At 35.1% G+C, this 26,200-nt stretch overlaps 2 protein-coding genes across 5 annotated transcripts; both read right to left on the bottom strand.

The window, feature by feature from the left end:
* LOC109716941 (phospho-N-acetylmuramoyl-pentapeptide-transferase homolog) lies at nucleotides 423-7,341 on the bottom strand. The gene is made up of 8 exons (XM_020242568.1): nucleotides 7,203-7,341; nucleotides 6,497-6,571; nucleotides 6,186-6,412; nucleotides 5,384-5,831; nucleotides 5,227-5,291; nucleotides 3,624-3,817; nucleotides 2,582-2,790; nucleotides 423-919 (listed from the first exon to the last, which is right to left on the bottom strand). The coding sequence occupies exons 1-8, from the start codon at nucleotides 7,314-7,316 to the stop codon at nucleotides 737-739; spliced, it is 1,515 nt and encodes a 504-aa protein (XP_020098157.1). The 5' UTR covers nucleotides 7,317-7,341; the 3' UTR covers nucleotides 423-736.
* Nucleotides 9,657-19,969, bottom strand: LOC109717668 (la-related protein 6A-like). Of its 4 annotated transcripts, none has more exons than XR_002218245.1 (13): nucleotides 19,566-19,969; nucleotides 18,524-18,605; nucleotides 15,284-15,378; nucleotides 14,060-14,131; nucleotides 13,887-13,966; nucleotides 13,718-13,802; nucleotides 12,762-12,809; nucleotides 12,603-12,671; nucleotides 12,405-12,530; nucleotides 11,484-11,577; nucleotides 10,760-10,942; nucleotides 10,192-10,275; nucleotides 9,657-10,081 (listed from the first exon to the last, which is right to left on the bottom strand). XR_002218245.1 is itself a non-coding variant. In XM_020243538.1 (11 exons), exons 1-11 carry the CDS (start codon nucleotides 19,920-19,922, stop codon nucleotides 10,821-10,823), a joined length of 1,230 nt encoding a protein of 409 aa, XP_020099127.1. In that variant the 5' UTR covers nucleotides 19,923-19,969; the 3' UTR covers nucleotides 10,290-10,820. The 4 variants fall into 4 exon arrangements, 2 of the variants coding, with proteins under 2 accessions (XP_020099127.1, XP_020099128.1); XR_002218244.1 differs by having other exon boundaries at nucleotides 10,192-10,266; XM_020243538.1 differs by lacking the exons at nucleotides 9,657-10,081; nucleotides 10,192-10,275 and having other exon boundaries at nucleotides 10,290-10,942.

Raw genomic sequence — 26,200 nt, 5'->3', positions numbered from 1 at the left:
ATGCAGTATCCATCTATATTAACAAGGGTATAATAGTAAACCCCTGATATAACCTAATAATTTTTCAGATTGAACCAAACATGGGAATGACGTAATCTTAAACATTCCAAAACAAGAACTAAACAATAATATTCCTACAATATTAGAATCCGCAAAAATATTCCTACTGGAAAGTTAAATCTTTTGTGAGAATTTTAAAATTTATGCCCCTAAAAATAAGAAAAATAGTATATTGCATAGAGGAGATAATTTATCATTTTTTTAACAAAGAATCCACCACAAAATCTGCAGTAAACATTGCTCAAATATCAAAATACACTCCTCAATTTGAACAGATGATGAATTCCAGATATTAAGGAGAAAAACAAGTCATTGTTAAAAAACTTGCATGATCAAGCACTCCAATCAGATCAGTCAGCACATTTCACAATTTCCTTCTGGAAAATAAATGGTGCTCGATAATTCGAAAGCGTAAAACACCAGTTCATACACTAAACTAAAACATAACACATTGAAGTATCATGTTAAGAGTCATTCACATGTGATAATCATAAATCCTTGTTCTCTATGGAAGTAACTTTGCAACTGGGTGTAATACAGTGACAAATTTCGAGCTAGTCGGTCTCCTTTATCTTTCTGAGATAGAAGTAGATAGAGTAGTTAAAATTGACTAAAACTCTAAAGGAAAATTGTATCTTTAAAAGAGTGTTTAAGTTGTTGTGGAAACGGGTGCGCTTCAAACGGAAATTAAGCCGACGTAGCCTGCGAGCAAAGCCAATGCATAGGATATAACATAGGCGGTGGCCACGATGACCGGCTCCTTGAAACCACAAAGTTCGAAGTGATGGTGCACAGGCGCCATCCGAAATACGCGCCTGCTAACTCCATAAAGCCTTTTAGTGGCCTGCACAGAGAGAACCTGCATGACGAAGGAAGCTTTTAGTTTGAGAGATTAGATATTATCGGCTGCGGAAAGGAATGAACTTTTCGGCACAAAAAGAGGCACAAAAAGGAGATAGTTTCAAGTTAAGTGACCAAGGTTCTGGGTCAGCAAAAAGCCTAATGATTTAATACAAGCATTTAACAAGCAATACATGGGTAGTGGGGCATTTAATTTGTTAAGAGACAACCTAGACTACTCATTAGGCAATGATCACTACTTTTTTCAGGTAAAAACTTATAAAACTTAACTAAATTATGGATCATTTTGAGTCAACTACCCAACCTTTCAAAATTTTGATTTTACCACCCCACCTTTCAATTTGTTTGACTTGAACTAGTCAACGGTAATTTGACCTCAGAATTTAAACAATTGCTTACTAATGAATCTATAATTGCTTACCTAAACTTGTAAAAATAAGCGACACATTCAAATTTTGAAGTCACACTGCCGTTGATTGGCTCAAATCAAAAAATTGAAAGGTTGGATAGTAAAATCAAAATTTTGAAAGGTTTAATAGTCAACTGAAAATGATCGATAGTTCAAGTAATATATGTTTTTACCTCTTTTTTACATCATTTGACATCATAGATAGGCAATATGTGCATAATATATATATATATATAGAATTGAGCTCCTATGCTTTTAAAAGTACCAAGTTATTGGTGCTTGTAGATTTTTGGCCATTGGATTAAGAGATGTGCGGTTAGGATGATGTGGGCCCCCTAGGGTTGAGTGGGTGGTTGGTTGAATAGTATAATCTAACGGGTGAAAATGATCAAAGGTGTAGATCTAACGGTAAAAAATTCACAAGCTCCAAGAGCTTGGTGCTTTTACAAGCACCACAGCCGGACTCTATATATATATATATATATAGATAGAGAGAGAGAGAGAGAGTCCGGCTACTATACTCTTATGAGTACGATCGCCTTCGTTGTTTTCAATAATAGAGCTTCCGAATCGACGATCCATACCGTTAAACATTATCTAGAGCATTTAAAACTTCTAGAAATCAAATTTTATAATTTTTCGATATCATTTACCTTACAATCAAAAGCTCACAAAATTGACAATTTTTAACGATCGGTATGAGATATTTGCTAGTTTAACGGTGTAAAAGAATCCGAATAGGTTGAATTTTTGATAGAAAATTCTATTCACTACCTAAATAAAGATCAATAACTCCGATCTTAAATTGAAGGATCCGATCATCCATTTTTAGGATGTAGTTTGATTTTGACCGTTTATTTTATACCCGCTTGATAGACTTTATAATGGTTTCGAAAAATTACGAAATTTATTTTTTAAGAGTTTCAAATACTCTAGATCATGTTTAACGGTGTGGATCGTCGATTCGAAAGCCCCAACATCGAAAACAACTTATAAGTACGAAGGGCTCTATACTCATAAGAGTATAGTAGCCCTACTATATATATATATATATATATATATATATATATATATACATATAGAAGTGAAAAATAGATTCCCTTTCCAACTTAGATAATTATGAAACCAAAACAACAAAACTATTATTCAACAGATTCTACATTTAAAGAATGATATGATTATGGAATAAGTGGAGAGGCAAGATTGGATCGGCTACAAATGAGAGAAGTAATTAAGGTTAAACGACCATACCTGCATTATAACCGACAAAACTTCCAATACAAAAAGACCAGATGCTACAAACAATGGGAAGAACATGCCAGAACAAGAAGCCATTGCAGCAAGTGCTCCGCCTAGCGCCAAGGACCCAGTATCTCCCATGAATACAGAGGCTTTGTATCGATTGTGGAACAAAAATCCTATGCAAGCCCCCGCCATCGAGGCTCCAAATACAGCTAGCTCTATTAAAAATTGAGCAAGCAGTAAGCGCTTATTTGGTCCATTCATAACAAACACAAAAATCCAACCAAGATAAAATTAGAAGTATTAGTGTTGCAAAGCACTAAGATAGTGTAGTGGTTGCTTTTATTATTGCTACAAGATTCTGGAAAATATAGGGTTGAATATATATATAATCCATGGACTTCTGACGAAGTGCAATTCAGTCTCTGAATCCTTCAACCAAACAAAATACTCCATGAGCTCACCTAATATTATGCAGTGTTATCTACGGAATTATTTTACATTCAAAAAACTAGACATCAGCTGGGGAACGCACTTCCCATGCGAGTTTAACTGACAAAATTGACAATTTTAACCACAACTTACTAAATGATTCTCCTTAGAACAAGGGGATAAGGTCATTTAACATACTAAATATCACATGGTATGAATAGCTCCAAACAAACGTAGGGAATTTTGGATGGAAATGACATTGCATAAAATTGGCAGGATCAGGAACTGTTCTGTTTGAGTGAAAAGAACAGATATTAACTCATAATTTTCCAACAGCTTAGCCTTATTTTACCAAATCATTTCTTAGATTATCAGAAAAAGTGAAGCAATAGCTTCCACATGAAGGGCTACTCAAGCATTTTTCTTACAAATGGAACAGAATTAAATAGCCTTTTTCATAACTAAAAAGAAAATCAAAGATTTCATCAAGGAAAAGTTGCTGACACAGAAACAGAAAAGATAGCAAGTGCTGTTACAGTGCTAGTCAAAGAAACGACAAAATGTGAAACAAACGAAGGAATATAGGGGTACATAACAGGTGTTAGAAGTATCAGCTTACCAGGACATATAGCAAGGACAGCTACAGACATTCCCATGAAAGCCAGTGCTGCTGCTCCTCCAGCTAATCCATCAAGTCCGTCGGTTAAGTTAACTCCATTCCCCGTTGCAGCGAAACAGAATGTTGTCAAACCAAGATAGAGCCTTCCCAGATACACAAGGCCAAGTGGTGGAGGAAGAGGAGCTAAATACTTCCTAAACAAAAATAGGGAGTGAAAAGATGGGAGATTCCATTCTATTACCTACATTTTTTTATTCGAGGCATGATTGAACCAACTAAAAGAAAAAATTCGTAAAATTTACAAACTTCTTCTGAGAACTTAACATTCATAAAATTCAGAGAATGTTTATCTACAAGCCATCGGAAGTGCAGGTTAAAAAAAAACATCAGAATAAAGTAGCATAGAGAGACAAGAACAGGTATGGCGGGACATAGCCATCAAGATGAGGGTCATTAAAGCCTCTACGGGCTAATATAAGAAATTAGCACTAATTCCACACCAATGAAAAGTCAAAATCATTGCAATTGAAGCTAGAAATATATTGGAGAACCAGTGGTTAGAGAGCAGCAAACAGAACCCACCATAACAAAAAGAAGAATTTCTACACACATCAATTTGCCCGTGCTAAATGCTAGTCCTTGCCTAGTGGACTATAGTATTAGCTGTCAGTCAGTCGTCAACCAATTGTTATATTCAGAAGATCCTGGTTTTCCATTGGCTAATAGTGCTTAGGGCCGGGGCAAGTTTCTGCCTTTCTGGGATTCCAAAAGTAATTCCCCTCGTGAGCTTTTATGTGCTATTTTTCTCGTCTTTAGAAGCATTCCAACAATTTAGAGGATGCGTACTGACTGTGCGCAACAATATTAATTTAGTTAAAAAGAAAAGAACAATGCCGACTACAAAAATAAGCACAGATGTCCAGCAATGTGTAGGATCTCTAAGACTGAGAGTCATAGAAATTTAATAAAAGAAATTTCCCTAAAAACAATTGAGAAAAATACTGTAACTAGTTCCAAATTCCAATTTAATGTAAAAAAATTTGGGATGAATTGTAAATAACAGTTACAAACCACGTGCAAAAAAAAGAGTGAAATATACAAGTCTTTCTGTTTAAATGTATTGTCATCGTTATTATCTCTTTCCGCTGAAAGTATCTCCAGGACTCATATGAGCACATTCTTGGACTTGTAGCCCTAAATATTAAACAGGACAATCTGAACTTAAGCACTCTCTCTATCTATACTGTTTTAAATCAATGTCTAAGGTCGCGTGTGTCAAGCCAGTGCTGTGGGCTACCAATAGCCTTTCATATGCTTAGATAAGGTCTACATGAGAAAGTTTTCTAAAAAAAGGGGGAAGAAGAAGGAAAAAAAAAAAAAAAAGGATCTATGGAAGAATGATAAGATTTGTGCAGACATGTGGTGTTGCATGCTGTGCATTAGTACTAGGGCACACACCTCTCTCCTTGCCAATTATTAACCAGCATCTTCAAACTTGATTTATATTCACGTTAATATTGTCCAAGAAAAAGAACAATTAGCTAATAACAACAGGCCTTCATTACTGTTCAAAGTTCTGTATCTTACTGATTATGAGATATACATGTTGTATGGCGATGATATAGATGCCGAGTCCAGCCAAAAAGAGAACCATGTTCCGACAGCTACCTGTCAAAAACACCATAGAGAAGCTGTTATACGATACTCACCAATCCATATAGCAGAAAACATTAAGTACCAGATAGAGATAGGAAATTTACCTGCAAACCTAGCTTTACCCATCCTGACAAACCATAGTTATGACCCTTGATGCAACTCAAAAGATCATCAAGTAATCCAATTCCACCAAATGCAAGAGTTCCTATTGCTGCTCCACTTAACTGAGTGGAACTATCGCCAGCTAAAGCTTTAGCAACAACAATTCCAACAGGAATAAAGAATAATCCACCCATTGTGGGCGTTCCCCTTTTGGAAGAGTGTTTTGGACCTTCTTTTCTAAGAATCTGGTGAATCTTCAAGTTGTCAACTATAGGGACGTATAAAAGCCCGGCAAATGCTGATAAAATTGCCGACACTATAAAAGGTTTCGTTAAGAAAAATGGCTTCAGTGGTTTTCTCACTATTCGCCATGAAAACCAATCAAACCATAACAAGAAGATGACTATGAAGGTGATCAACCAGAAATTAATCAACATTCCAGTTCGAAATCTGCCATCAGAAGGGAAAAAAAAAAAAAAACTCATTTAAGGCAGTTGCAATGTACATATACATGATTGCCAAGACAACAAAAGCATCCTTTATTTTAGTTTTAGGATGCCAAAAACTAGCCTATTGCGAAACAAAAAGACTAATGGAACCTATGGAGATAAACATTACCTGTGACAATCTTAGAGCAGCAATAACACAGAAAGGTAACTAATAGTTTTCTTTTTTTATTCTTTTGGTTATATTTAGGTCATAATGGCAAGATCAAAATGGAATTAAGAACAATTAGCATTCAATGATCTTCTGCCTTTGTTTTTGAATGTATGCCAAGAACGGGAGAAGAAACAAACCCCTCACCTTTTCCTTTTATCACCTTGTCTAAGGTTTGCAAGCCGGTGAGCCGCCGCTGTCAAAGAATCACCAGGCGCCTCCGAGCGGTCCTTATTTACTTGTAAATCCACGTCTACTGAAGGATATGCAATGTCACCGTCGCTCTCCTCGCCCTCACTTGAAGACAGCTGAGGAGAAGACTTCCCTCCCAAAACCCCATTTCTGTCCTCAATCGCAGAAAACTCCACGGAGCTCTGTAATACGAAAGCCAAATCAGAACAGGAAGCCATTGAACAACACAGGGGTAGTAGAGTTTCGCAACAAGATGACTGCTGCACCTCATCCATTGCAGCAACCACAAAGGCAAGATTCCGCGCGTTCCATCTTTGACCGACAGATTTGGATCGAAAATACTGCAGAAAGGAGGAGTATGAGCAAATTAATAACATACGAAATAGTGGAACTGGTCTAGATAGTTTACATTGTTCATGAAATAGCCATGTACAGGACTATAAAATTAACTCTAGCAATTCAAAGCAAGAACAGCTGAAATCAACCCAAAAGCCTAATCTTACAAGTGTTGAAACTGTTGTTTCTTGTTTCTAACCAATATTCTTAACATGCTGCTCTGACGCATGCTAGGACCGGACAAAATGGGTCCAACAACATTGGATAATTATCTGTAACTTAGACTTAAACATTTTATCAAGAAATTGAAATGTCTATCGATACAGACCATACCCACCATATCGACAAAATATCGGCATGATATAACTCTCGTACCGACAGCATAGCTCGAAACATCATATCGTGCCATATATATATATATATATATATATATATATATATATATATATATATATATATATATTAATACTCTTAGCTCGTCGCGAAAAAGCTCAAATACCGTGATGACAAACGAAATGGTGGAATTGTTGCACACGATCAAGACATTCATGCAGTGCATTAAGATCGTAATAAGGTTGTAAGCAATTTCAGGGAGTGCAAAGAGGAAGGGGGAAGTGGTAGAGATTGGGACGTTACGAGGCAGCGGAATCGGAAAGCGGCGGCGGCGGAGGGTCTTAGGGTTCGCCGGAACCCTAAGCGGGCGAGGTGGGGGTTCGTAGCTCCGGCGGCGGCGGCGGCGGCGGAGGACATGGGAGAAGAGGAATAGAGAGATGGGGTGGGGTGTTGGGTTTTTTTATTTTTTTTTTGGCCTTCAATTTATAGATGGGAAATGGATTCCATTGCTTCCTCGACGAGGAAAACGATCCCGCGCTAAGAGGAGGGGGAGATCGGCGGCGAGGAAATCGTTTTTGTAAAAAAAAAGACTCGAACAAAGAAATTTTTTTTTTCTGAAATTTTTTTTTTTTTTTGAGTTAAAGGTAGCATGTTATTCATTTCGCTTATTTCAGCTGAAAATATGAATAACTCGAATTCTAATTTAGATCTCGAATACTAACCATCAAATCTTTTGCCACTTGTTCTTGGAACAATCGGTACTCTAACCAAGAATTAAAATTTTTCTTTATAGGTTTAAAATGTATTTCTAAGTTTGATGATATTAAAGAAAAAAAAAATATTCAAATACCACCCCTGTAGTTTCATACTTTCTCACTTTAGTATCCCGTGATTTAAACTGCATCAATTTAGTGACATGTGATTTTATTTTTATCTTTTTATTATCGATTTCACTAATTTTTTCCGTTAAATCGATGACGAAGTTAAAACTAAAGAGTACTAAAATGAATATTTGATAAATCTAGATGAGATATCTGAAGTTTTTTGTATATAATTTAACGAAATATTAACGGAAAAGCTGACGAAAAGATAACAATAAAACCATAGGACACTAACTCGATACACTTTAAAACATAGAGTACTAAAGTGAGAAAATGTGAAACCATAAGGATGGTATTTGAAGTTTACCCTAAAAAATACTCAGCAAACAGACAAAACTAACATACACCAGTAGATCGAAGCTCGCCACCAAGACTCTAGGCGGCAGCCCCCTCTTTTGTATTTGTTTTGGGAGATCAAGAATGTTCGCGCTCACTAAAGACTTTCTAGTAAAAGTAATTTTACAAAATTTTATATTTTGTCAAATAATCCTGCCAAAATTTTATTTGGTTATATAGCTCTATTTTGTCACACGTAGTTTCATGAGGCAGCAAAAATTAAAGATTAGTAAATTATTCACCGACTTTAATAAAACTTACAAAAGACGGTGCATAAGAAAACTTTAAAATATAAAATATAGCCCAACAACTCATATACAATTCTAATAATTCTATAAAAATTTATATATAATTCTAACAATCTCATAAAAAATTTTAATTATTCTCAATAAAAATAAGATAAATTATTCACCGTTTTATAAATTTGGTGAATGATTCACCGCTTTTAATGAATAAAGTCAACGATTTTATGGCCTTTTATTTCACCCTAATGGTGAGTTGGACAGAAGTAGGACTATTTTGCCAATAATATTTGGTTAAGGGTCTTTTGATAAAATATAATCTTTTTTTTAATATTATTGTAAGAAAAGAGGCTTTCACTGCTGTTTTAGGACTTCCGAGGGTTTTTAAGATAATGTTCGTAGGCCTTCCCCCACCCCAAATCCGCAATATATATTATCAATATATTAACATAAGATAAACTTCAAATACCATCCCTATAGTTTCGCAATTTTTCACTTTAATATCTTGTGGTTTAAAGTGTATCAATTTAGTACCCTGTGGTTTTATTTTTCTCTTTTGTCAGCTCCTCTGTTAATATTTTGTTAAACTATATATACAAAAAACTTCACATACCGCACCTAAGTTTATCGTCGAATATTCACTTTAATATTTTTTAATTTTAACTTTGTCACTGATTTAACGAAAAAAATTAGTGGATGTAATAATAAAAAGAGAAAATAAAATCACGAAGTAGTAAATTGATACGCTTTAAATCACATGGTACTAAAATAAAAAAATGCGAAACCACAGGGATGATATTTGAAATTCTTTTTTAAATTTATTTATATTATATCTCTAATACATTAACAATATATAAAGACATATTGCTAGTACATCGCCTCAATAGTATCGCACTGAAAAATTCAATACTTAAAGCTACTGCTTTATCTCCCAGGCGAAATGAACTCCAAAGAAGCATGTAGATTTTCATTTTATCTGCTTCGGAGATATGAGTTAACAACTCAGTTTGATGAGATCAACTTTGAGTGCCTTTTCACCGTGAATGTAAAGTGCATCACGTTAAGAGCGACACGACTTTAAAAAAAGAAGAAAAAAAAAAGGGTTACATGTACCAGTAGTCCCTAACCCTTTTTTCCTGCTTTTTAAGTCCCTAGTCATCATATTTTGTTTCTACTAAATTACAACCATCCAAATTTCCTTCTAAGTTCTAATGAAATAAGCCAATTCCGATAAAGCTATTCTTAAGCATACAGAGTGAGTAGCCCAAATATTAAGAGATTTTTTTTTTTTTGAGAGAGAGAGAGAGAGAAAATATGCTTATCACTTCATTCAATAGAAAAATAAATTTAGCCATATAACGTTGCGGCAACTAGGCCTCTAAACGGCCGCGGCGAGAGAACAAGTAAAATAAAATAAGAAAAGAACTACTGAAAACAAACACCAAGTACAAACATATATGCGGATCCAAAGTGTCTAGCAAAACTCAGCCCAGTCCCTAACCAAACCTCTAACACGCCTGCGCTGCGCTCGAGGGTTCCGAACTGAGGTTCCGAAATAACACCTTATATCTTTCCAACTATTATCAACCACCAACAAGCAGCTAAAGTGATCAATACCTTGGCGGAGAACTCAGCATTCCTTTCCATCACCAGCCTGGCGGCTCTGACGTTGTCTGCGACTACTAGTACGTGGGCCCCATCGACGGACGACAATAACATGAACCTACAATATACGCAGAGAGACATATTTCATTGGTTACCGGAACAGATTGTTCGATAAAACCAGTTCAAACTTTCGGGTTGGTTTGCAGAAATGGCAACTTCTTTGCTCACCGTAGTTGCAACTTCTTTTGCTGATTCATACCCACATATTCTCAGGTACTTGTACAGCTTTTGGCCTCCAAGAACCTGGAAGAACTACTAAAACATGATAAACAAGCCAATCACAATACTTGAGAGTCACAGAGTTTCAATTACAAAGTGATCCGACAGTGTATTTCAACAAATCGCAGCACAGTAGCGATGACTGGACTTAGAAACCGGAACTCAAGCACGAGCACTGTTACATGTTCCACACTAACTCAAACCATGCGTGAGAATTCCAGTATTCATAATTAAGCTAATCCTGCATGTTTACTAGCTTTACGTAAACATTGTCGCATGCTGTAATCAACTTACCATACAATAAAGAGACAATGCAACGGCCTGACGGTTTTTACTAAGGTTTAAACAATAAAAAGAAAAGGTATAAACATCTACAAATAAAAACACATGATGAAACAAATTTAAGAACCTCTTTGAAGATAAACCAAATATAAAGAGTAACAAAATGGTTGTACAAGAGTATATGGGATGATTTACAAAGAAATATACGCTTTCCTTTGCATAGCATCAGAAGTACCTGGTATTCAGATGAATAGTCTCAGAGTGGACATCTATTCGCGTTCCTCACCAGGTTTGTGCTAGGGATTAACAGGTTTACCGCGCCCCATCGCAAACCCTCTAGTTCCATCCGGCATTCGTGGTCCCGGAATGGGCTTGCTCATAAACTGGGCACTCGAACCAACTGGAATAGATTCATGACCTGAGATACCAAAAACAGAAAAATTAAGAGTGAATTAAGAGTGAAGGTGCAGCTTAGATATTGCTGAACAAGGATGATAAACACATACATAAGAGGAGTTTATTTCAAAGCTGGATATAGTTAGCAATTGCACTCTCTGGTGTATGAAATTTGAATTTTGATTCAGACAATATTATATTATCATTTTTACAATAAGCTAAAGGATGACTAAATAACAAGCTAAAGGATGAATAAAGAGCACAATAAAAATAACATGGTCGACGAAGTTGCAGTGAAGGAGCCGAAACTTGATTGATTCAAACAGGTTTAATTAGCCTTGAATAGATGACATGCTTAGAATTCAGGTGTTTGAACGTCGTGAATTCTAAAATGGGCTAAAAGTAATTGCATTTACAAGAAATTAGAAGACATTTACTTTTTCTAAAACCTATGAAACTTAGTCTAACCAGTTATGCATTTAATTGAAAGCCAGTAATATGACAGGGCCACCAATACAAGACACTCGAAAAAATTCATTATATACAAGGTTTAAATTAAGTACCCTGTCCATCAGAATTTTGCTGAACGTTACTCCTTCCTCGGCCTTTATGACGATTCTTCCGCCCTCCCTTAAAAACGGCTAATTGATCCTCATCCTACACAAAAAAATCAAGGTAGAAGTTAGAACATAGCTTTTCAACAGAAAATATTGGAGCCGATTTTTTTCTGCTATTTGAAGGTGACAACATGCAATTTCCGACTACTACTTAGAAACCACAAGACCAAATTAAGAAACCATAAAAGCGAGTACATCTGCATGCATAATAATAATGATCCAAGGAATAGCTTTTTCTTAGTCAAATCATATTGGATACCAAAATCAAATTTGGCATAAAGGCGCAAAGTTTGCAATAAGAAGTTACATAAGAAACCACTAGGTTTTTGTCATTCACCAAGGAAAATTATTTTTAAGACTATTTCAAGATTTCAACAAAACTCAAGTAAACAGATCCTCTATTAAGTAAACAGATCCTCTATTAACAAAGTCTTATACACAAAAAGAACTCAGTTGAAAATAATATGCATTGTAATAATATTTCAAGCTCTCAACCAAGAGAAACTTATTTCAAAATTTTCCTGTCACCATCTATCAATCAAAGAGAACAGCTATTCACAAATTAATAAAATTAGGCCCTATAAGCTAGTTTATTGCTTGACATTTTAAAACAAAGCCTTTTTACTAGCCCGCTCTTACCGAAAAGATTAGATACATTTAAACCATGTTTGGATATATTTCGAACATAAGTTTCAGATAGGCAGTTTCAATTTTAATGTTACAGCCAAAACGTCAAACCATGTTTTCTCTCTGGTTACAGCAACAACAAGCTTGAGTAGTCATGCCTAAGAACTTGAAATTTTCATTCCAACGTTCCGGAATAGAGTTACTGGATGCAACAAATAATTACAATGAAGAAAGCAATACCGTCTCATCTTGCCGGCCCATAGGTTTTAATTTCTCACCCTCTGATGCAATCTCTCCACGCTGAGTGTCATTGTTCTTCTTGGAAATAGTACCCTTATCTACCTTTTGGTATAGCCCATGTTTCCCCTAATAAATATTTTGTTTAGTTGGAGACAAGACAAAATAACTCCAAGGAAGAGGTTATAAAAGGGAAATTACCATTCGCTTGGACAAAAGCTCAACTCTCAAACCACTCCTCCAATTCTTCTCATCATTTAGGGTGGCTACCTAAGATAGTTGAAATATGACAGATGAGGAAAAATTATCTCGTGATGCTAAAGATTGATTGAAAGGGAAGAATTGAGCTGGATCTCTTACAGCTTTCTCAGCTGCCTCCACTGATTCGTACTCGACAAGGACATGTACCTGCACTATCAGGGAAGGCAACTAATTAATTCTATGGGAAAGTAATAACCTGTTCAATATAGAATTATAGATAAACATAGATGCCTGGACAACAGTTGACTTATCCAAAGGATAAAACCATTGAATATTGAAGAAATAAAGGTGATAAAGGCATACAGCAATTCTGAAACAAGGTATAGTAAATTAGAGTTTTAACTTTTTTATTTTAATGTAAAATAGCCCAGTGTTAATGTTGCTGTTGTTTTATTTTAGTACGGGTAAATTACACTTTTGGTCCTCAAACTATGAGGCGCATGACACTTTAATCCTCATACATTAATCGTTACAACTTCTGGCTCGAACTTTCTGAATTGTTGCAATTAAGTCCCATAACTCTCTTTTTTTGACTAAATATTGATGAATTACTAATGTAGAAGTGTAGCAATGATGAGGCAACAATAATTAAGATGTTGCATCACTTCTGCCTTAGTAACGCATCAACATTTAGTCCAACAAATTCAGTTGTGGGACTTGATTGCAACAGTTCAAAAATTCGAGCCAAAAATTACAATGAATTAAAGTATGAGGACTAAGGTGTCACGTGCCCCTGTAGTTTGAGGATCAAAACTGTAATTTACCCTTTAAGCACTCTTGCACATGATAAAAATGGCCATCCAAGTCATTTTGAGATCCACCGAAACACCTAGGTAGTGCCTACGTGATAAAGAGATCCTCACATTAGAAAGGAACCTGATTACACACACTGCTCATAAGACAGCAAAATTAATATAAGGAAAAAAATCATCATAATTTGGATAATTTTGCAGAAGCTATAGGCATGGTGAAGGCAAGTGAAAAGCTCTAAAATAGGCATGAAAATACCTAAGTTTCAAAATTAGCTAGTACAATACAAGTAATTGAAAACATACCTTACTACTAATTACAATTTCAGGCCTTTTAGCTGTTGCTGAACCGTCCACTGAATGTGGGTCATGAATGGTTACATTGACAATACTGAGCAACAAAATATTAGAGTGAGTTTATGAGAGTAGTATTAAATTTTACAGCAACCGGTACATTATAAGTAGAGTAACATACCTGCCGACATTACCAAATATTTGTTTAATACTATCAATTGAGTAGTCCTCTGATAGATTCTCCACTATAACTGTCCGTAACTGACATTACAAAGGTCAACATAAAGAACAGATAGTAGTTAGTAGCTGCAAGCCCACAACAAATTGGAATGCATTTTAAGAAAGAGTATATACCTTTGCATCTTTTGTTTCATTAATTGGTAAGGGATGTAACCTCCTCACCTTTTTGCCACCCAAACTAACAACCTACAAATAATGTTAAGAAATGTAAGAAATTAGCCATGAATATCGATTAATCTACTTAACAAAATCTTGTCTGTTTGACCTGGATTCTAGAAGAGCTTCTCAACTCCAAGAAGATAAAGCTTCTAGAATGTTTGGCTAACGAAGAGTCTAGCACTTTTGTTGTGGCATTAAGCATATAATAATATCTTGAACCCGCAAAGCAAAAGCTCCAATTTGAAGGTTTTGCTTCTGCCACTTCAAACAGGTGTATTTTGTACAGCAGTGTGATGCAGCAACTATGTTTTTAAAAAAAATGTGATGAAAAAAAAAAATTATAAATACTGATATTCCCAGTTAAGTTGTCTAGTGAAATACCATCTCAATGATGAGTATGACCTATTTACATAATCTGTCCAGCCTGGCCTGTCCAAGAATATCTCTTGTGGATTTATTTGAACCCTCCTTCAGCTGACTAGAAAGTGAATATTTCTTTTAATTTGCAGATGACAGGTGGTGGGTCAGATTGGGCTTTTCAAGTCTCTAATGCTAATCTATCCATGAATAGGGTTTATATGTTCAAGCGGAAGGCTTATTCTGAAACTATAGCTGTCTAGGAAGCTTTGAAAAAGGAGCTGAGCTGAAAATAAGAAGTCTGGCAATTGAGAGTGACCCAGAACTGGCCATATGCATAATGAGAAAAAAAGGAATCAAACACTTCTTATTGGATATGCAGTCCTGTTCGTGTTTTGAGAAAGTCATCATTGTCGTTATCATAGAGGTGTAATCAAAAGGCTACTTGGTTAGAAAATAGAGTTAGTATAGCAGATCTCATTTTGCGAAGGATAGATCAGTCCGCATTGATCAATCTTTATCTTTTCTTTGGAGATTTACTGGGTTTTTGCTTTATCGATGTCCAATTTTTTGTAATGGAGATCTTCCCCACTTATAAGCAATAAATTCTCTTTTCTGCAACAGGAAAGAAAAAGAAAGCTCTACTCAAACAGCACTTCAATAGAAGATACACCAGGGCCAAGCTGGCCCAAAAAGTGGTGTCTTAGTTGAATGTGTCATACATAATACATGGTTTCATAAGGATTTTAACTATTGGATGGAAGGAAAAACCATTAGAGAGCGTAATAGCCGAACTGCTAGTTGTCTAGTATAAAAACTTACCAGTTGAGAAGACGTCCTAAGTGCTGCTTCAATCAACGAGAGGTCCTGAACAAGCTTCTTCATTCTTCTAAAAGATGCAATAAGTGCAATTGGAACTGCAATAACCAAAATGTTATTAAGAATTAATAAACTTCAGTATACCAGAAATCTAATATTAGATAAACAAGGGAAATTTATTCTTTTACTTTGTAGGAGAAAGACAATGAATGAAAGACCTAATAAGATAACTGATCTGTAGAAATCTATATGCATTTTGTCATGAGAAAAAAATGACAATAAAATTCTAACTCCAAGGAAACACACAATTTGGTATATTAGAAAAATTATAAACCACTTTTTCCCGAATCTAACAAAGGAATGCTTAAGGATGTCATATATGACTGAATAGTAAATTCGGCAAACCAGTCAACTCATACACTATTCTGTATTAATTTGCTCCTATTTATCTAGCATTCTCTGAAGACAGGAAATAGAATTTCAAGTAACAAAAAAGTATAATATACTATTGCCAGAACGTTGCAACTAGAATAATGCTTATCCTTCTATGCCTTTTCTCAACAATTTGGTCCAGATAGAGCACAAGACAAAGTGAAGAATGCTCCAGGAAAGTAATAACAAATAGATATGGATTAGCATAACTGAGTATGTCGTTATCATAAAGGAAAAAAACCTGAAAATTTACTCTTTCCCTTAGTAATTATGTGGACAGTAAGAACTAAAGAATAGAATGGTCCCTTTTCTAGAATTTGAAGAAGTCTAATACCATATAATCATAAATATTTAAACTGAAGAGGGCTACCTTTTGATCTAGAATAACTCAATCTGTCTTTTTTTTTTTTAAGCTGCACTCAGTTACAGCTACACTCAGTTACAGTTTGCCTAGTTTTCCTTCTTTTCTAAAGACTGCTTACATCAGACTTAGTTTCTTGCCTCCCAAGAAAAATAACTTGGATTAGCTGAAAAGCAAGTCCGGTCAAGATAAGCTTCAGCTGTATATATAGATTCACCGATTCAAAGAAGCACATAATTATTAAAACTTCTGTACTTTAGAGTAAAAAAAAAAAAAAAGAAATACACTCTGAATACAATACGGACCCTCTTCAAGAATTAGGCATATCTCACATAAACTTAAAACATAACCTATAAAGAACTTAACCATTTAGGTACATCCACTGAAAACACCAACCAAGTAGACCAAACTCAATCTAGCCTAGTCTTGGTAGTTTTGCAAAGCATGCCAACCACAGACCATAAAATCTATTAAAATTCACTTTGATAGAAAGAACAAACCACTCAACTCTACTGAGGTGTTTATATAATTAACTCCTAAAGGGGCAGTTCAGATGAGTAAGGAACAGGAAGATATCATCTCCTAGAAAATGTCAAGATGATGAGCTACCTGTAGCAAAATGCTAGGCAACATTCATCGACTCTAGGATCATCAGTTTTGCATCATCATCATTGTCCCTTGACAAGAAAAGAAAGAAATAAAAAAAAAGATAGCTAAAATGAAAAATAATAAGAATAAGGTGGTAAAACTTAATCGGAGTAAGGTACAAAAGCAGAAGAAATCTATTGATCAAGTGAAAACTCATCTTTGTCTGCGAACAAAAAGAACCAAGAGAACACGAATAACTCTGCCAGGGTTTAAAAGTAAATTCAAGCAAAGATTCTCAAGAACGTAAATCATAAAAACCTGCAGAGAGTAAAGAACATAGTCGAAGGAAAAAGAAAATGACAGGGAGGATAGCGAAAGGAATAGTAGAGTCGACCAAAGGTCATTAATTTCTTAGAGGCATCGTCTCCAAATAGAATCTTTAGCTCATATGTAACGACCCGATCTGCTAGCAATAATAACTAGCTGGACCCAAACCACCAGCCCAAAATACTTAAGAGCAGTAATAATTATTACTAGTCTATGGTCTCTTATATACCCAATCACAACTCCATTTCCATCCGATGTGAGACTATTGGGGTGTCACTCCGAAAAGCTTACACAAATAATTTTGAATATTCCAGATTATTCGTCAAAACAGAGTAAATCAGATAGCAAGAAGTGGGTAGTCACACATCCCTAAACTAGATGCTCAGCACAGCTTTGGAAAAGCTGCACCAGGAGACTCTAAGTCGAGGGCCTGTCATAAGTACCTGTTTTACTTCATCATTTTCATCTCTGTTCTTTGACTCATGCACACAAAAAGATTTGTATCACTAGTACATTATTACAACAGTGAGAGTGATGTGGAATATGAGTGGGTGCAGAAGATTCTAATGCAAATGAGACCAACAAGTTAGGAAACGCAGTGTGCAAATGGGAATTTAAAAGATAAATCATCTTGCCAAGACTACCTGGCAGCCAGAACTTAATGATTTAGCTAGCACTCAGATGACCCAAGCTCAAACTTGAGCCCAAGTTGATAAGCCCGAATTCGCCATATTCAAGACTAATGACCCTGATGTCTGAGCAAGCTGAATTACAGCCTAATAAGCCAAGTGCGAGCTTGCTCAAAGTTACAATAAGTCCAGCTCAAGATGAACTGGTCCCAGCTAAAGCTGAACTGTCCCAGCTTTGGGTCATGTTATATTTGTAACAGGTTATCCACAAATTCGAGAGGAGCAGGAGAATCGAGATTTGGTTGTTCAGACATGATAAAAGTACAGTAATTCCACACAGTCTTCAATTTATTTAGTATTTATAGAAATACTGATTAATTTTGTCAAAGTAGACCATGAAATCAACATGACTTCACCCAAATTTAATAAACTTAATAGTCCCAGAACATGCTTCTCCTATGATAACCGTCAGATCTAAATAAATCAGTTTACTTTTGACTTTATTATTTATTGGTCGAAAACAGATCAAACTGTTTCTCAGATGCATTCATAGAATAATTTTATTGAAACTTCCTTGAAAGTTGAATTGAAATCTAAGTTATCACGCTGACTACTTTTCAACTGAAACAATAGAACTGAACAGTTCCATAACACACAATATGTGCCAAAATCAATTGCACTAATAACCAAGCTACCCTGGCAGAGAAAGCCATATCACGTAAGACGACCAAAATCTAGAGCCCTGGCTCTTTCATCGTTAAAATCACAAAGTTTGGGCGCCCTAGATGTAAAAATGTGCTTCTGAAACAAAGCTTCATTCCATGAAGATACCTATCTCGTTGATCAAATCTTGCAAAACCTGAATAAAATTAAGAATTTGCTGTACTGAAGGTATACATCACTTACCAAATCCATCCTTGTCTTTCTTCACAAATTTCAACAGAAACTTATCTGTAGGAAGATTTTCATCACTGAAGTAGTACTCAACCTGAAAATAATGGGCTTATAATTTTAGTTCAGATTTCATAAGAAAACAACAACATAATGCTCCAAATCCAACCAATCCTACAGAGAAGGAGTTTTATAAGAGAGGTGCGATTACCGCAGCACCTGAATAACAACAAAAAATTAGAGAAGTTCGTATGCGACCATATTCAATCGGAAAACATTTATTTAAAAACTAGAGTTAATTGCACTTGGATCTCCAGAACAATAGCCAAAGTTTCACTTTGACCGTATTCACTGAAAATGAACATTTTTTGACAAATTGGTAGCGAATTGGCCCATTCCATCATCTGATGTTAAGATTAAAAAGATGATGCATAGACACTAAGTCAACATTTTTTTGACAAGTACCATAGTCTCAGAAAATTCATTTCCAGCTGAAAAGGAAATTTGCTGTTTGAATGAGATTTGTTTAGAAAATTTTACCCATGCATTCTGCAAAATGTCAAGCTCTGATTCCCGCCTTTAATGCATAAACAAATGGGTTCAAAATTTGCTTACCCAACATTCAGATCATCTTTTTCATCAGTAAAATCAATGTCAGATGACACAATGGGCCAATTTGGCATATTTGTAGAAGTTGTTTGATAAAAGTTCATCAACACAATTAGTTTTTCCCCATCTACTTCGGGGGTGTTTAGTTCACCCAAAAAAAAATAAAAATAATAAATAATAATAATAATAATAATAATAATAATTCCGTTCTGGCTCAACAAGTATCCAAAAAAATTGTTTTTTTTTTCAGTCTACATTTCGTTTTCGCAAAATTTTATCCAGAAAACAAAAAACAACAAAAACTATGGAAATAGTGTTTTGGAAAACAAAAAGTTTTACGCAATTGTTCGGCGAAACTAAACACCACCTTAGGAACCAGTAATGCAAATCAATAGCCTGATACCCACAAAGTAAACTAGCAAGTGATATAAGGAGGGGGAACCATCACCTGCCGCACGATCTGATCACGGAGCTCATCGGAGAGACCATCTTCGCCACCGCCGCAGCTGATGTACGGGGCGGCTTCTCGGTCCTCCTCGGCAGCGCCGGAGAAGAGCTCGGCTCGTAGACTAGCCTCTTCTTGATCTCTACGATCAAGAGGAGGAGGAGGAGGAGGAGGAGGAGGAGGAGAGGGAGGAGGAGCAATCTCCGCCGCCGCCGCCGCCGCCGCCGACGACGACAACGACGACGACGAAGAGACGGCGGAAGCTACTTCTTGGAACCCGTGGACGGTGGAAGAGTCGGCGGGAGGAGGTGGCGGCGGCGGCATTGGAGGAGGAGACGGAGGCCGCGCTTCGGCTTCCATTTCGCCGCCGTCGGCCTCCACTCACTCTCTCTCTCTCTCTCTATCTCCCTTCGCGGTAGGTTTTATAGCTATATCGTAGCGGTGACTGCTAGGGATGTCAATGGTTGCCGATACCGAAAGTTTCGTACGAATCCGAACCCGAACCCGAACCCGAATCCGAATTGAGCAGATATACTCAGTGCTAAACAGATATTTTCATATATGAATATCAAAAATAAGAATACGACGAATTTAAATTTGAATATAAATATTACTATACCTGACTCGAATCAGAACCCGACCTGAACCTGAATTGATTTTACATTATTATATATGTATATGTATATAAATATTTATTGTTATATTTGAATTTGTATTTTAAAAATTAAAATTTTATATTAATATGTTTTGAAATGTTGTAAAAATAAATAATTGTGGCAGGTTCAAGTTTCGAATGTTTGGTCGGATTCCGATTTAGGTATGAATTTTTAAAATTTGTCGGATTTAGGTTTTGGTTCAGATTTTGATTTTTAAAAATCGGTCCCGAATCCGACCCGTTGGCATCCCTAGTGACTCCCGAGACTGGACTTGTTACCGACCGTACACAGTTGTGACTAGTCAGGGTTGTTCGTGCTTGAACTCGGACTAGCATCCCGCTGGATCCGAACCCAGATCCAATAGAATCATCAAATTTGGAGCCCGTTTGGCCGCTTAACCAATCGTTTGCGAAGTAACGTTGCTGATTGTATCAGCGATTGATCCACTAATTAAATTAGTGACTTTTAATTCAGTAATATTTTCATACTGCTATTTGATTCAATATTTAAAACATTGCACAAAACCTGCTTGCGTAGCCAAACTACTATCACTATCACTAGTAACAATTCGCTCATAAAACATTGTGCAAGAATAAAGCAGTTTAGGCCATATCCCTGTTTCATGTTCTTACACAAATTATAAACTTTAGATATTATGAGATAAAAAAAGGAAGTGACAAAGAAATACGTGAAATAATGAAGAGGACACAACAGCAAGTATACGGGCTCACGTGCTATGCACGTGCACCGGCAAGTTCGTTGGTATTATTACATTAATAAAGGGAAAAAAAACAAATAACTTTTATCTTGCTAATAATGCAAAGTAAAATTATATAAGGAGCTTAAAATAATTATGCTTGTGCCCCTAAAAAATGACAGATCAAGCAATTCTTGTTTTATATATGAGCGCTAAATGAAACTTTGATGCTTTTCAGTTTTAGAGCTCCAGTTTAAGCTTGCGAAATGAGACGCCATAGAATTATAAACCCCAAATCAAACGGCAACCAAAGCAAGAAAAAGTACTAACGGTGCAAGCAAAATTTTGCGAGAAGCATGAAAGCTATCTCAAACTCAACTGCTAGTACCCAAAAAAAAGCTGGAGTATCAAATTCTCTAAACATACGGTGATACCTCACTTTCGAGAGGGTCATCCATCTGAGAATAAACTTATCTATCGTTCAAAATGTTATAACTGAGTTAAGAAATTTAGCCCTATTATATCATATAGATAAAATTATTCTAAATTTTGGGAGTGTCACATTCTTCTCTCCTTCAAATCCCGGCCTTATCAAGTTCAAGCATACTCATAAGTACCAAGAGATATGTGACTTAAATCACTAGCCTTAGTCGATCTTGTGGGAAGCCGCATACCCGCTGAATGATCTTAACTCTGTTGAAACTCATTTCATATTTCCGGTTTATAATCGATTCTAATATTAATTGTAGCGCCTTACTTCTTAGAAAATTATTCATCCTAAAATTATTCTATTCTTAGCATGTTTAATCCTCTAAATTTTTTGAATATAGTCACCGTCCAAAATATTATAACTAAGTTAGAAAAAACTTAATTTTATTATATTTTATGCATAAAACTATTCTAAATTTTGAAGACGCCACACATATATATATTTTCGGAATTCGAATCCTGCCATCCAAAAACCTCTAGTAATAAGAATCACTGTATTAGATAATATTTCTCCCTCTAATATTTTTAAATTATTTTATATCACACTAATTTTACAGACGACACGCCTTTTGAGACATTAGGTTAAACATAAAACATGATGTTTAGACCTTGTAGAAATTTGACTTAATTGGTCTATTGCTTCAGTAAGATTTTGTTTTGTACAAAATAATACCGGCAAAGCGTGTTCACATGAAACTTTGGGAGGGTGCAGGGTTTTTTTTTTTTTTTTTTTTTTTTTTTTTTTTTTTTTTTTTTTTTTTTTTTTTTTTTTTTTTTTTTTGCGCGCGCGCGCGTCTTGGACTCATTTGTTCTCACCGTACATGAATTTTCTTGCGCGTTTCCCACTTTGTTTTGCGCGGCTCCTATTTCCCAGACTCTCTAAGGCCTATCATCTAGGAAAGCGTGCATTCAAAAAGTCATATATATAAAATATATATATATAGTTGAGCTGGAATACTATCGCTAGTAAACGAGCCGTTTTACTATTGATTTATTTTCAATGATAGAATTTTCAAATTGACGATTGGCTCTGTTGAACATGATCTATACCACTTGAAATGTTTAGAAATCAAATTTCAAATCACTACAACAAAAACAGTCTATAGCGACACTTTCAAATATCGGTACAGGTCAAAAAAAATAATGCTGACTAAATTACCGACACTTTTAAAAAATGTTGCTATATGTGGGGTCACTAGATATATAGTGACAGTTAAAGAGTGTCGCTATAACCTAAAAAGAGTGCTGCTAATTTACCAACACTTATTTAAGTATTTAGCAACCACCGGAATTCTACCTCGTTGGCTGTGGTGGTAGAGGAAGAGGAGAGTGAAGGGCTCTTCGTCTAGAATTTAAGTGGATTGAGTGAGGGAGAAGGGGAGATGGTAATCGATTTTTCTTTTTTTTTTTCTTTTCTATTTGTAATCGGGCAGAATGGGCTGGGTGGGGTAGTTAAGTAGAGTAATCTTTTATTTTTGATTGGATTGAATTTTATATTTAGGCATTAGTAGATTTTTTTTAAGCTTTGGTATAAATGAGACACTTACATAAAAGTGTCCCAAACATGTCTCCCTATAACCCAATTCTGTTGTAGTGAATCTTTTCGACATCATTTGCCTAATGATCAAAGGATTTCAAAATTTGTAATTTTAATGATCGATAAGAGGCGTTTTCTCGTTTAACGGCGTAAAGATATTCAAATCAATTGAATTTTTATTAGAAAATTCTTTAAACTATTTAAAATAAGATCCATACTCTTGATCTTGATTACAAGACTCCTATCATTATTTTTTAAAGAGTATTCATTTTCAGCCATTCATTTTTCTGTTCACTTGATGGATAAAAGAACAATATTGAAAGTGCGTGAAATTTGATTTCTAGGTAGTTTAAATGGTTTAGATCATATTTAACGGAGCCGATCGTCAATTTGGAAGTTCTATCAGCGAAACAAATTGGTAGTAAAACGGCTCATTTACTACCGATAGTATTCTAGCTCAACTCTATATACATATATAGAGCAAAAGCACTGTATAATTAACGACATAGCAAGCTATGTGTTTCTAAATTTTAAATTATTCATCAATTTTGATAGATGATTAAAATTTAAAAAAAAATTAGAGAAAAATTAAATGTCTCAATTTCTCTTCTTTTTAAATTTTTTTCTAATTTTTTGTCTTTCACTCACTCTAACCACCGATCAAAATTATAGATGGTTAGAAACTTAGGAGTACAAGTACTAGTGTATTCTTAATAGCACAAGCCCTATACATAGAGAGTCCGGCTGAGGTGTTTCTAATAGCATAAAGCATTTTGTACTATCAAATTTTTCACCATTAAATTTATTTATTTTTTGATCATTTATATCCGTTAAATCATACTATTCAACAAATCACCTACACAACCCTAAAAGGATCATTATCATTTTAACCGCACATTTTTTCATTTAAGGACCGAAAATCTTATAGTACTAATGATTTGGTGTTATTAGAAAGATTATAGCCTAATTCAATAGGGAGAAAGGGATGCTAGGACTACTGTGCTATTAGAAGTACAGCAGTCCTTGTGCGCCCTAGCGGGACTCCCTATATATATACATATTAATTCACCTCTCTATTAAGTCTATAATAAATATGATAACACATATCTATGTTTTAGTTAGCTGTAAAAAATCAATCTAAATTGATGAGGCATTATGAACAATGGCCCCCACTACTAATTAATTTACATAGTGCTAAGATGATTATTCATTGGAACCATAACCAGCCAAAATGAGGAGAAATTATTGCCTACACCCAGCGCAAGATGGTAATGGGTCAGATTCGGAGCGTCTTTTCAAATATTCGTGTCAAAACAAGACCATCCAAATTCAAAGTCTGAAATTCAAATCTGATGAATTCTTATGATTCATATTCAAAACCGAATCCGATCAGAAATCAAAATTCCAAAACCAGAACCCAAATATGAGATATTTATTTCTCTTTACGATATTTTTAAATATAAAATATAAACTTAAATATAATATTAAATATTCATATATCTTATATTAATTTAAAATATATTGGGGTTGTCTTCAGGTTCAAATTCGGGTTTCGTCTGGTACAGACAAAATTCATACTCGAATCTAAATTCGTCGGATTTTTTATTTTTTATACTCATATCCGAAATTATATCCATTTAGCATTAGATAAGTCCAGTGGATTTGAGTTCGAGTTCAGATTCGGATAAACTTTTGATCGGGTATTCGTACCCATTAAAATTTCTAACCTAGAGTACGACTATTAATTTGTATATTTTATGCATTGCACCCATAAAAAGATTATGATAATAACATAATTTAAGAAATAAAATTGGTCAAATGGATAGATCTAACAGAAAAAAATTTATAAATATTAAATACTTGGTGTTTTTAAAATCACAATAGCTCGACTCTTTATTTTTTATATATTACTTCTCTACCATAGCCATAGGTTATTGAAATTGGTTGGGATCTTCATTAGTACAAAGATCCTTTAAACATAGATCGTTTAAATTTCGTAGATCACATATTTTGGCTTCACGAAGTTGATGGTGCATGAGACGTACAAATAAACCAGGTGCAAGCAATAATATCAGGAAAAGAAGAGTATACATAATTAGTATGTAGTATCAATGGAAATGATCATATCACTTTAATAAAGGCCTCTTTGTCACCTCAATGATAAACAAGATAAAAGCCAACTAACTTATTAAATCACTCTTGCCTTGCTTTTGCCCTTAAACCTATCAATCCTTGCTTTTAATTTACATGAAATAACAATATTATATAATTTCAGATAGTTGGTTAGTTAATGTACAAATCTCTTTGTTTTCTAATATCTTGGAAAATTCTTCAATTTTGTAACTTAGGAGTAGTTGTAGATTAATCGCTGTCTCGTTTCAGCCACCTTGCCTAACGATACTCGCCTGTGATTGCCATTCAGACCATCGTCGGACCACCTCGTCCTCACCTGTGAATGTAACTCCGCTCTGCGCATCTCCATTCGTGCGTATTTATCCTTTCAAGGATTGCCGTTTTACGGCGGCCTTGTTCCTTTAATTTTGGTCGAGACCATTGGCCAAAGCATGAAAGCCGAAGCCTCGTGCCTTTCGACTCCGGTGCGATAACGTTGAGGCCTTTTCTCAAAACTGAATCCGCAAGATCATTTCTTTTCTGGTTCAAGCTTGATATTGAGTCAGATTCAGCCTTATCCATGCATCGAGGAACATTGTGAATTCATAACTAGAGGCATGTAATAATTTCTCTATGTCATTAAATGATTCAAATGAACTAGTTAAAAGATTAGAACGTAAAATAAAAGGTTTTAAATTAAGTTGAATAGTTTCAAATGATCAAAGTATGGGGATTATTTTTTCTTTTGGTTGGTATGTATTTTCTCAACTCTTTTCTCTGCTATTTAAGCTATTTTTAACTAAATCGGGAGTTTTGTTAAATTCAATTGTGACTCTTTTGAATTATACATATTTTGAGTAACATTTAGTTGATGGTCGACCAATAGTAAGTAGGATGTCAAATGTGTTCGGATAACCAAAACTTATCCGAATCCGAACTCGAACAGGACGGATTTAATTGATTCTCAATACATACGGTCTCGATTATAAGTATAGAAAATGAACCGATGAATTTGGCTTTCGATGTAGTTTTTACGTATACCTCAACCCGAATACTAATCGGAACCGGTTTTATTTTCTATAGTTGTTTTTTAGTTTGAAAATTTATATTTCAATATGATATATTTTGAAATTTGGTAAAAAAAAAA

This window comes from Ananas comosus, linkage group 11 (assembly GCF_001540865.1).
Source record: "Ananas comosus cultivar F153 linkage group 11, ASM154086v1, whole genome shotgun sequence".
Taxonomy (NCBI): Eukaryota; Viridiplantae; Streptophyta; class Magnoliopsida; order Poales; family Bromeliaceae; genus Ananas; species Ananas comosus.
Note: the sequence above shows the minus strand (reverse complement) of the source record. Positions and strands in the feature narration are given on the sequence as shown.

Excerpts from the sequence above, each read along its gene's own strand:
- LOC109717668 (XM_020243538.1), bottom strand. The coding sequence starts at position 19,922 with ATGGAAGCCGAAGCGCGGCCTCCGTCTCCTCCTCCAATGCCGCCGCCG. Across the intron at positions 18,606-19,565 it reads GTGATCAGATCGTGCGGCAG|GTTGAGTACTACTTCAGTGA; the intron begins GTGATGGTTCCC and ends CATTATTTTCAG. Across the intron at positions 14,132-15,283 it reads TTAGGACGTCTTCTCAACTG|GTTGTTAGTTTGGGTGGCAA; the intron begins GTAAGTTTTTAT and ends CATTATTTGTAG.
- LOC109716941 (XM_020242568.1), bottom strand. The coding sequence starts at position 7,316 with ATGTCCTCCGCCGCCGCCGCCGCCGCCGGAGCTACGAACCCCCACCTC. Across the intron at positions 5,832-6,185 it reads CAAGGTGATAAAAGGAAAAG|ATTTCGAACTGGAATGTTGA; the intron begins GTGAGGGGTTTG and ends TTCTGATGGCAG. Across the intron at positions 2,791-3,623 it reads TGTCCTTGCTATATGTCCTG|AGCTAGCTGTATTTGGAGCC; the intron begins GTAAGCTGATAC and ends AATTTTTAATAG.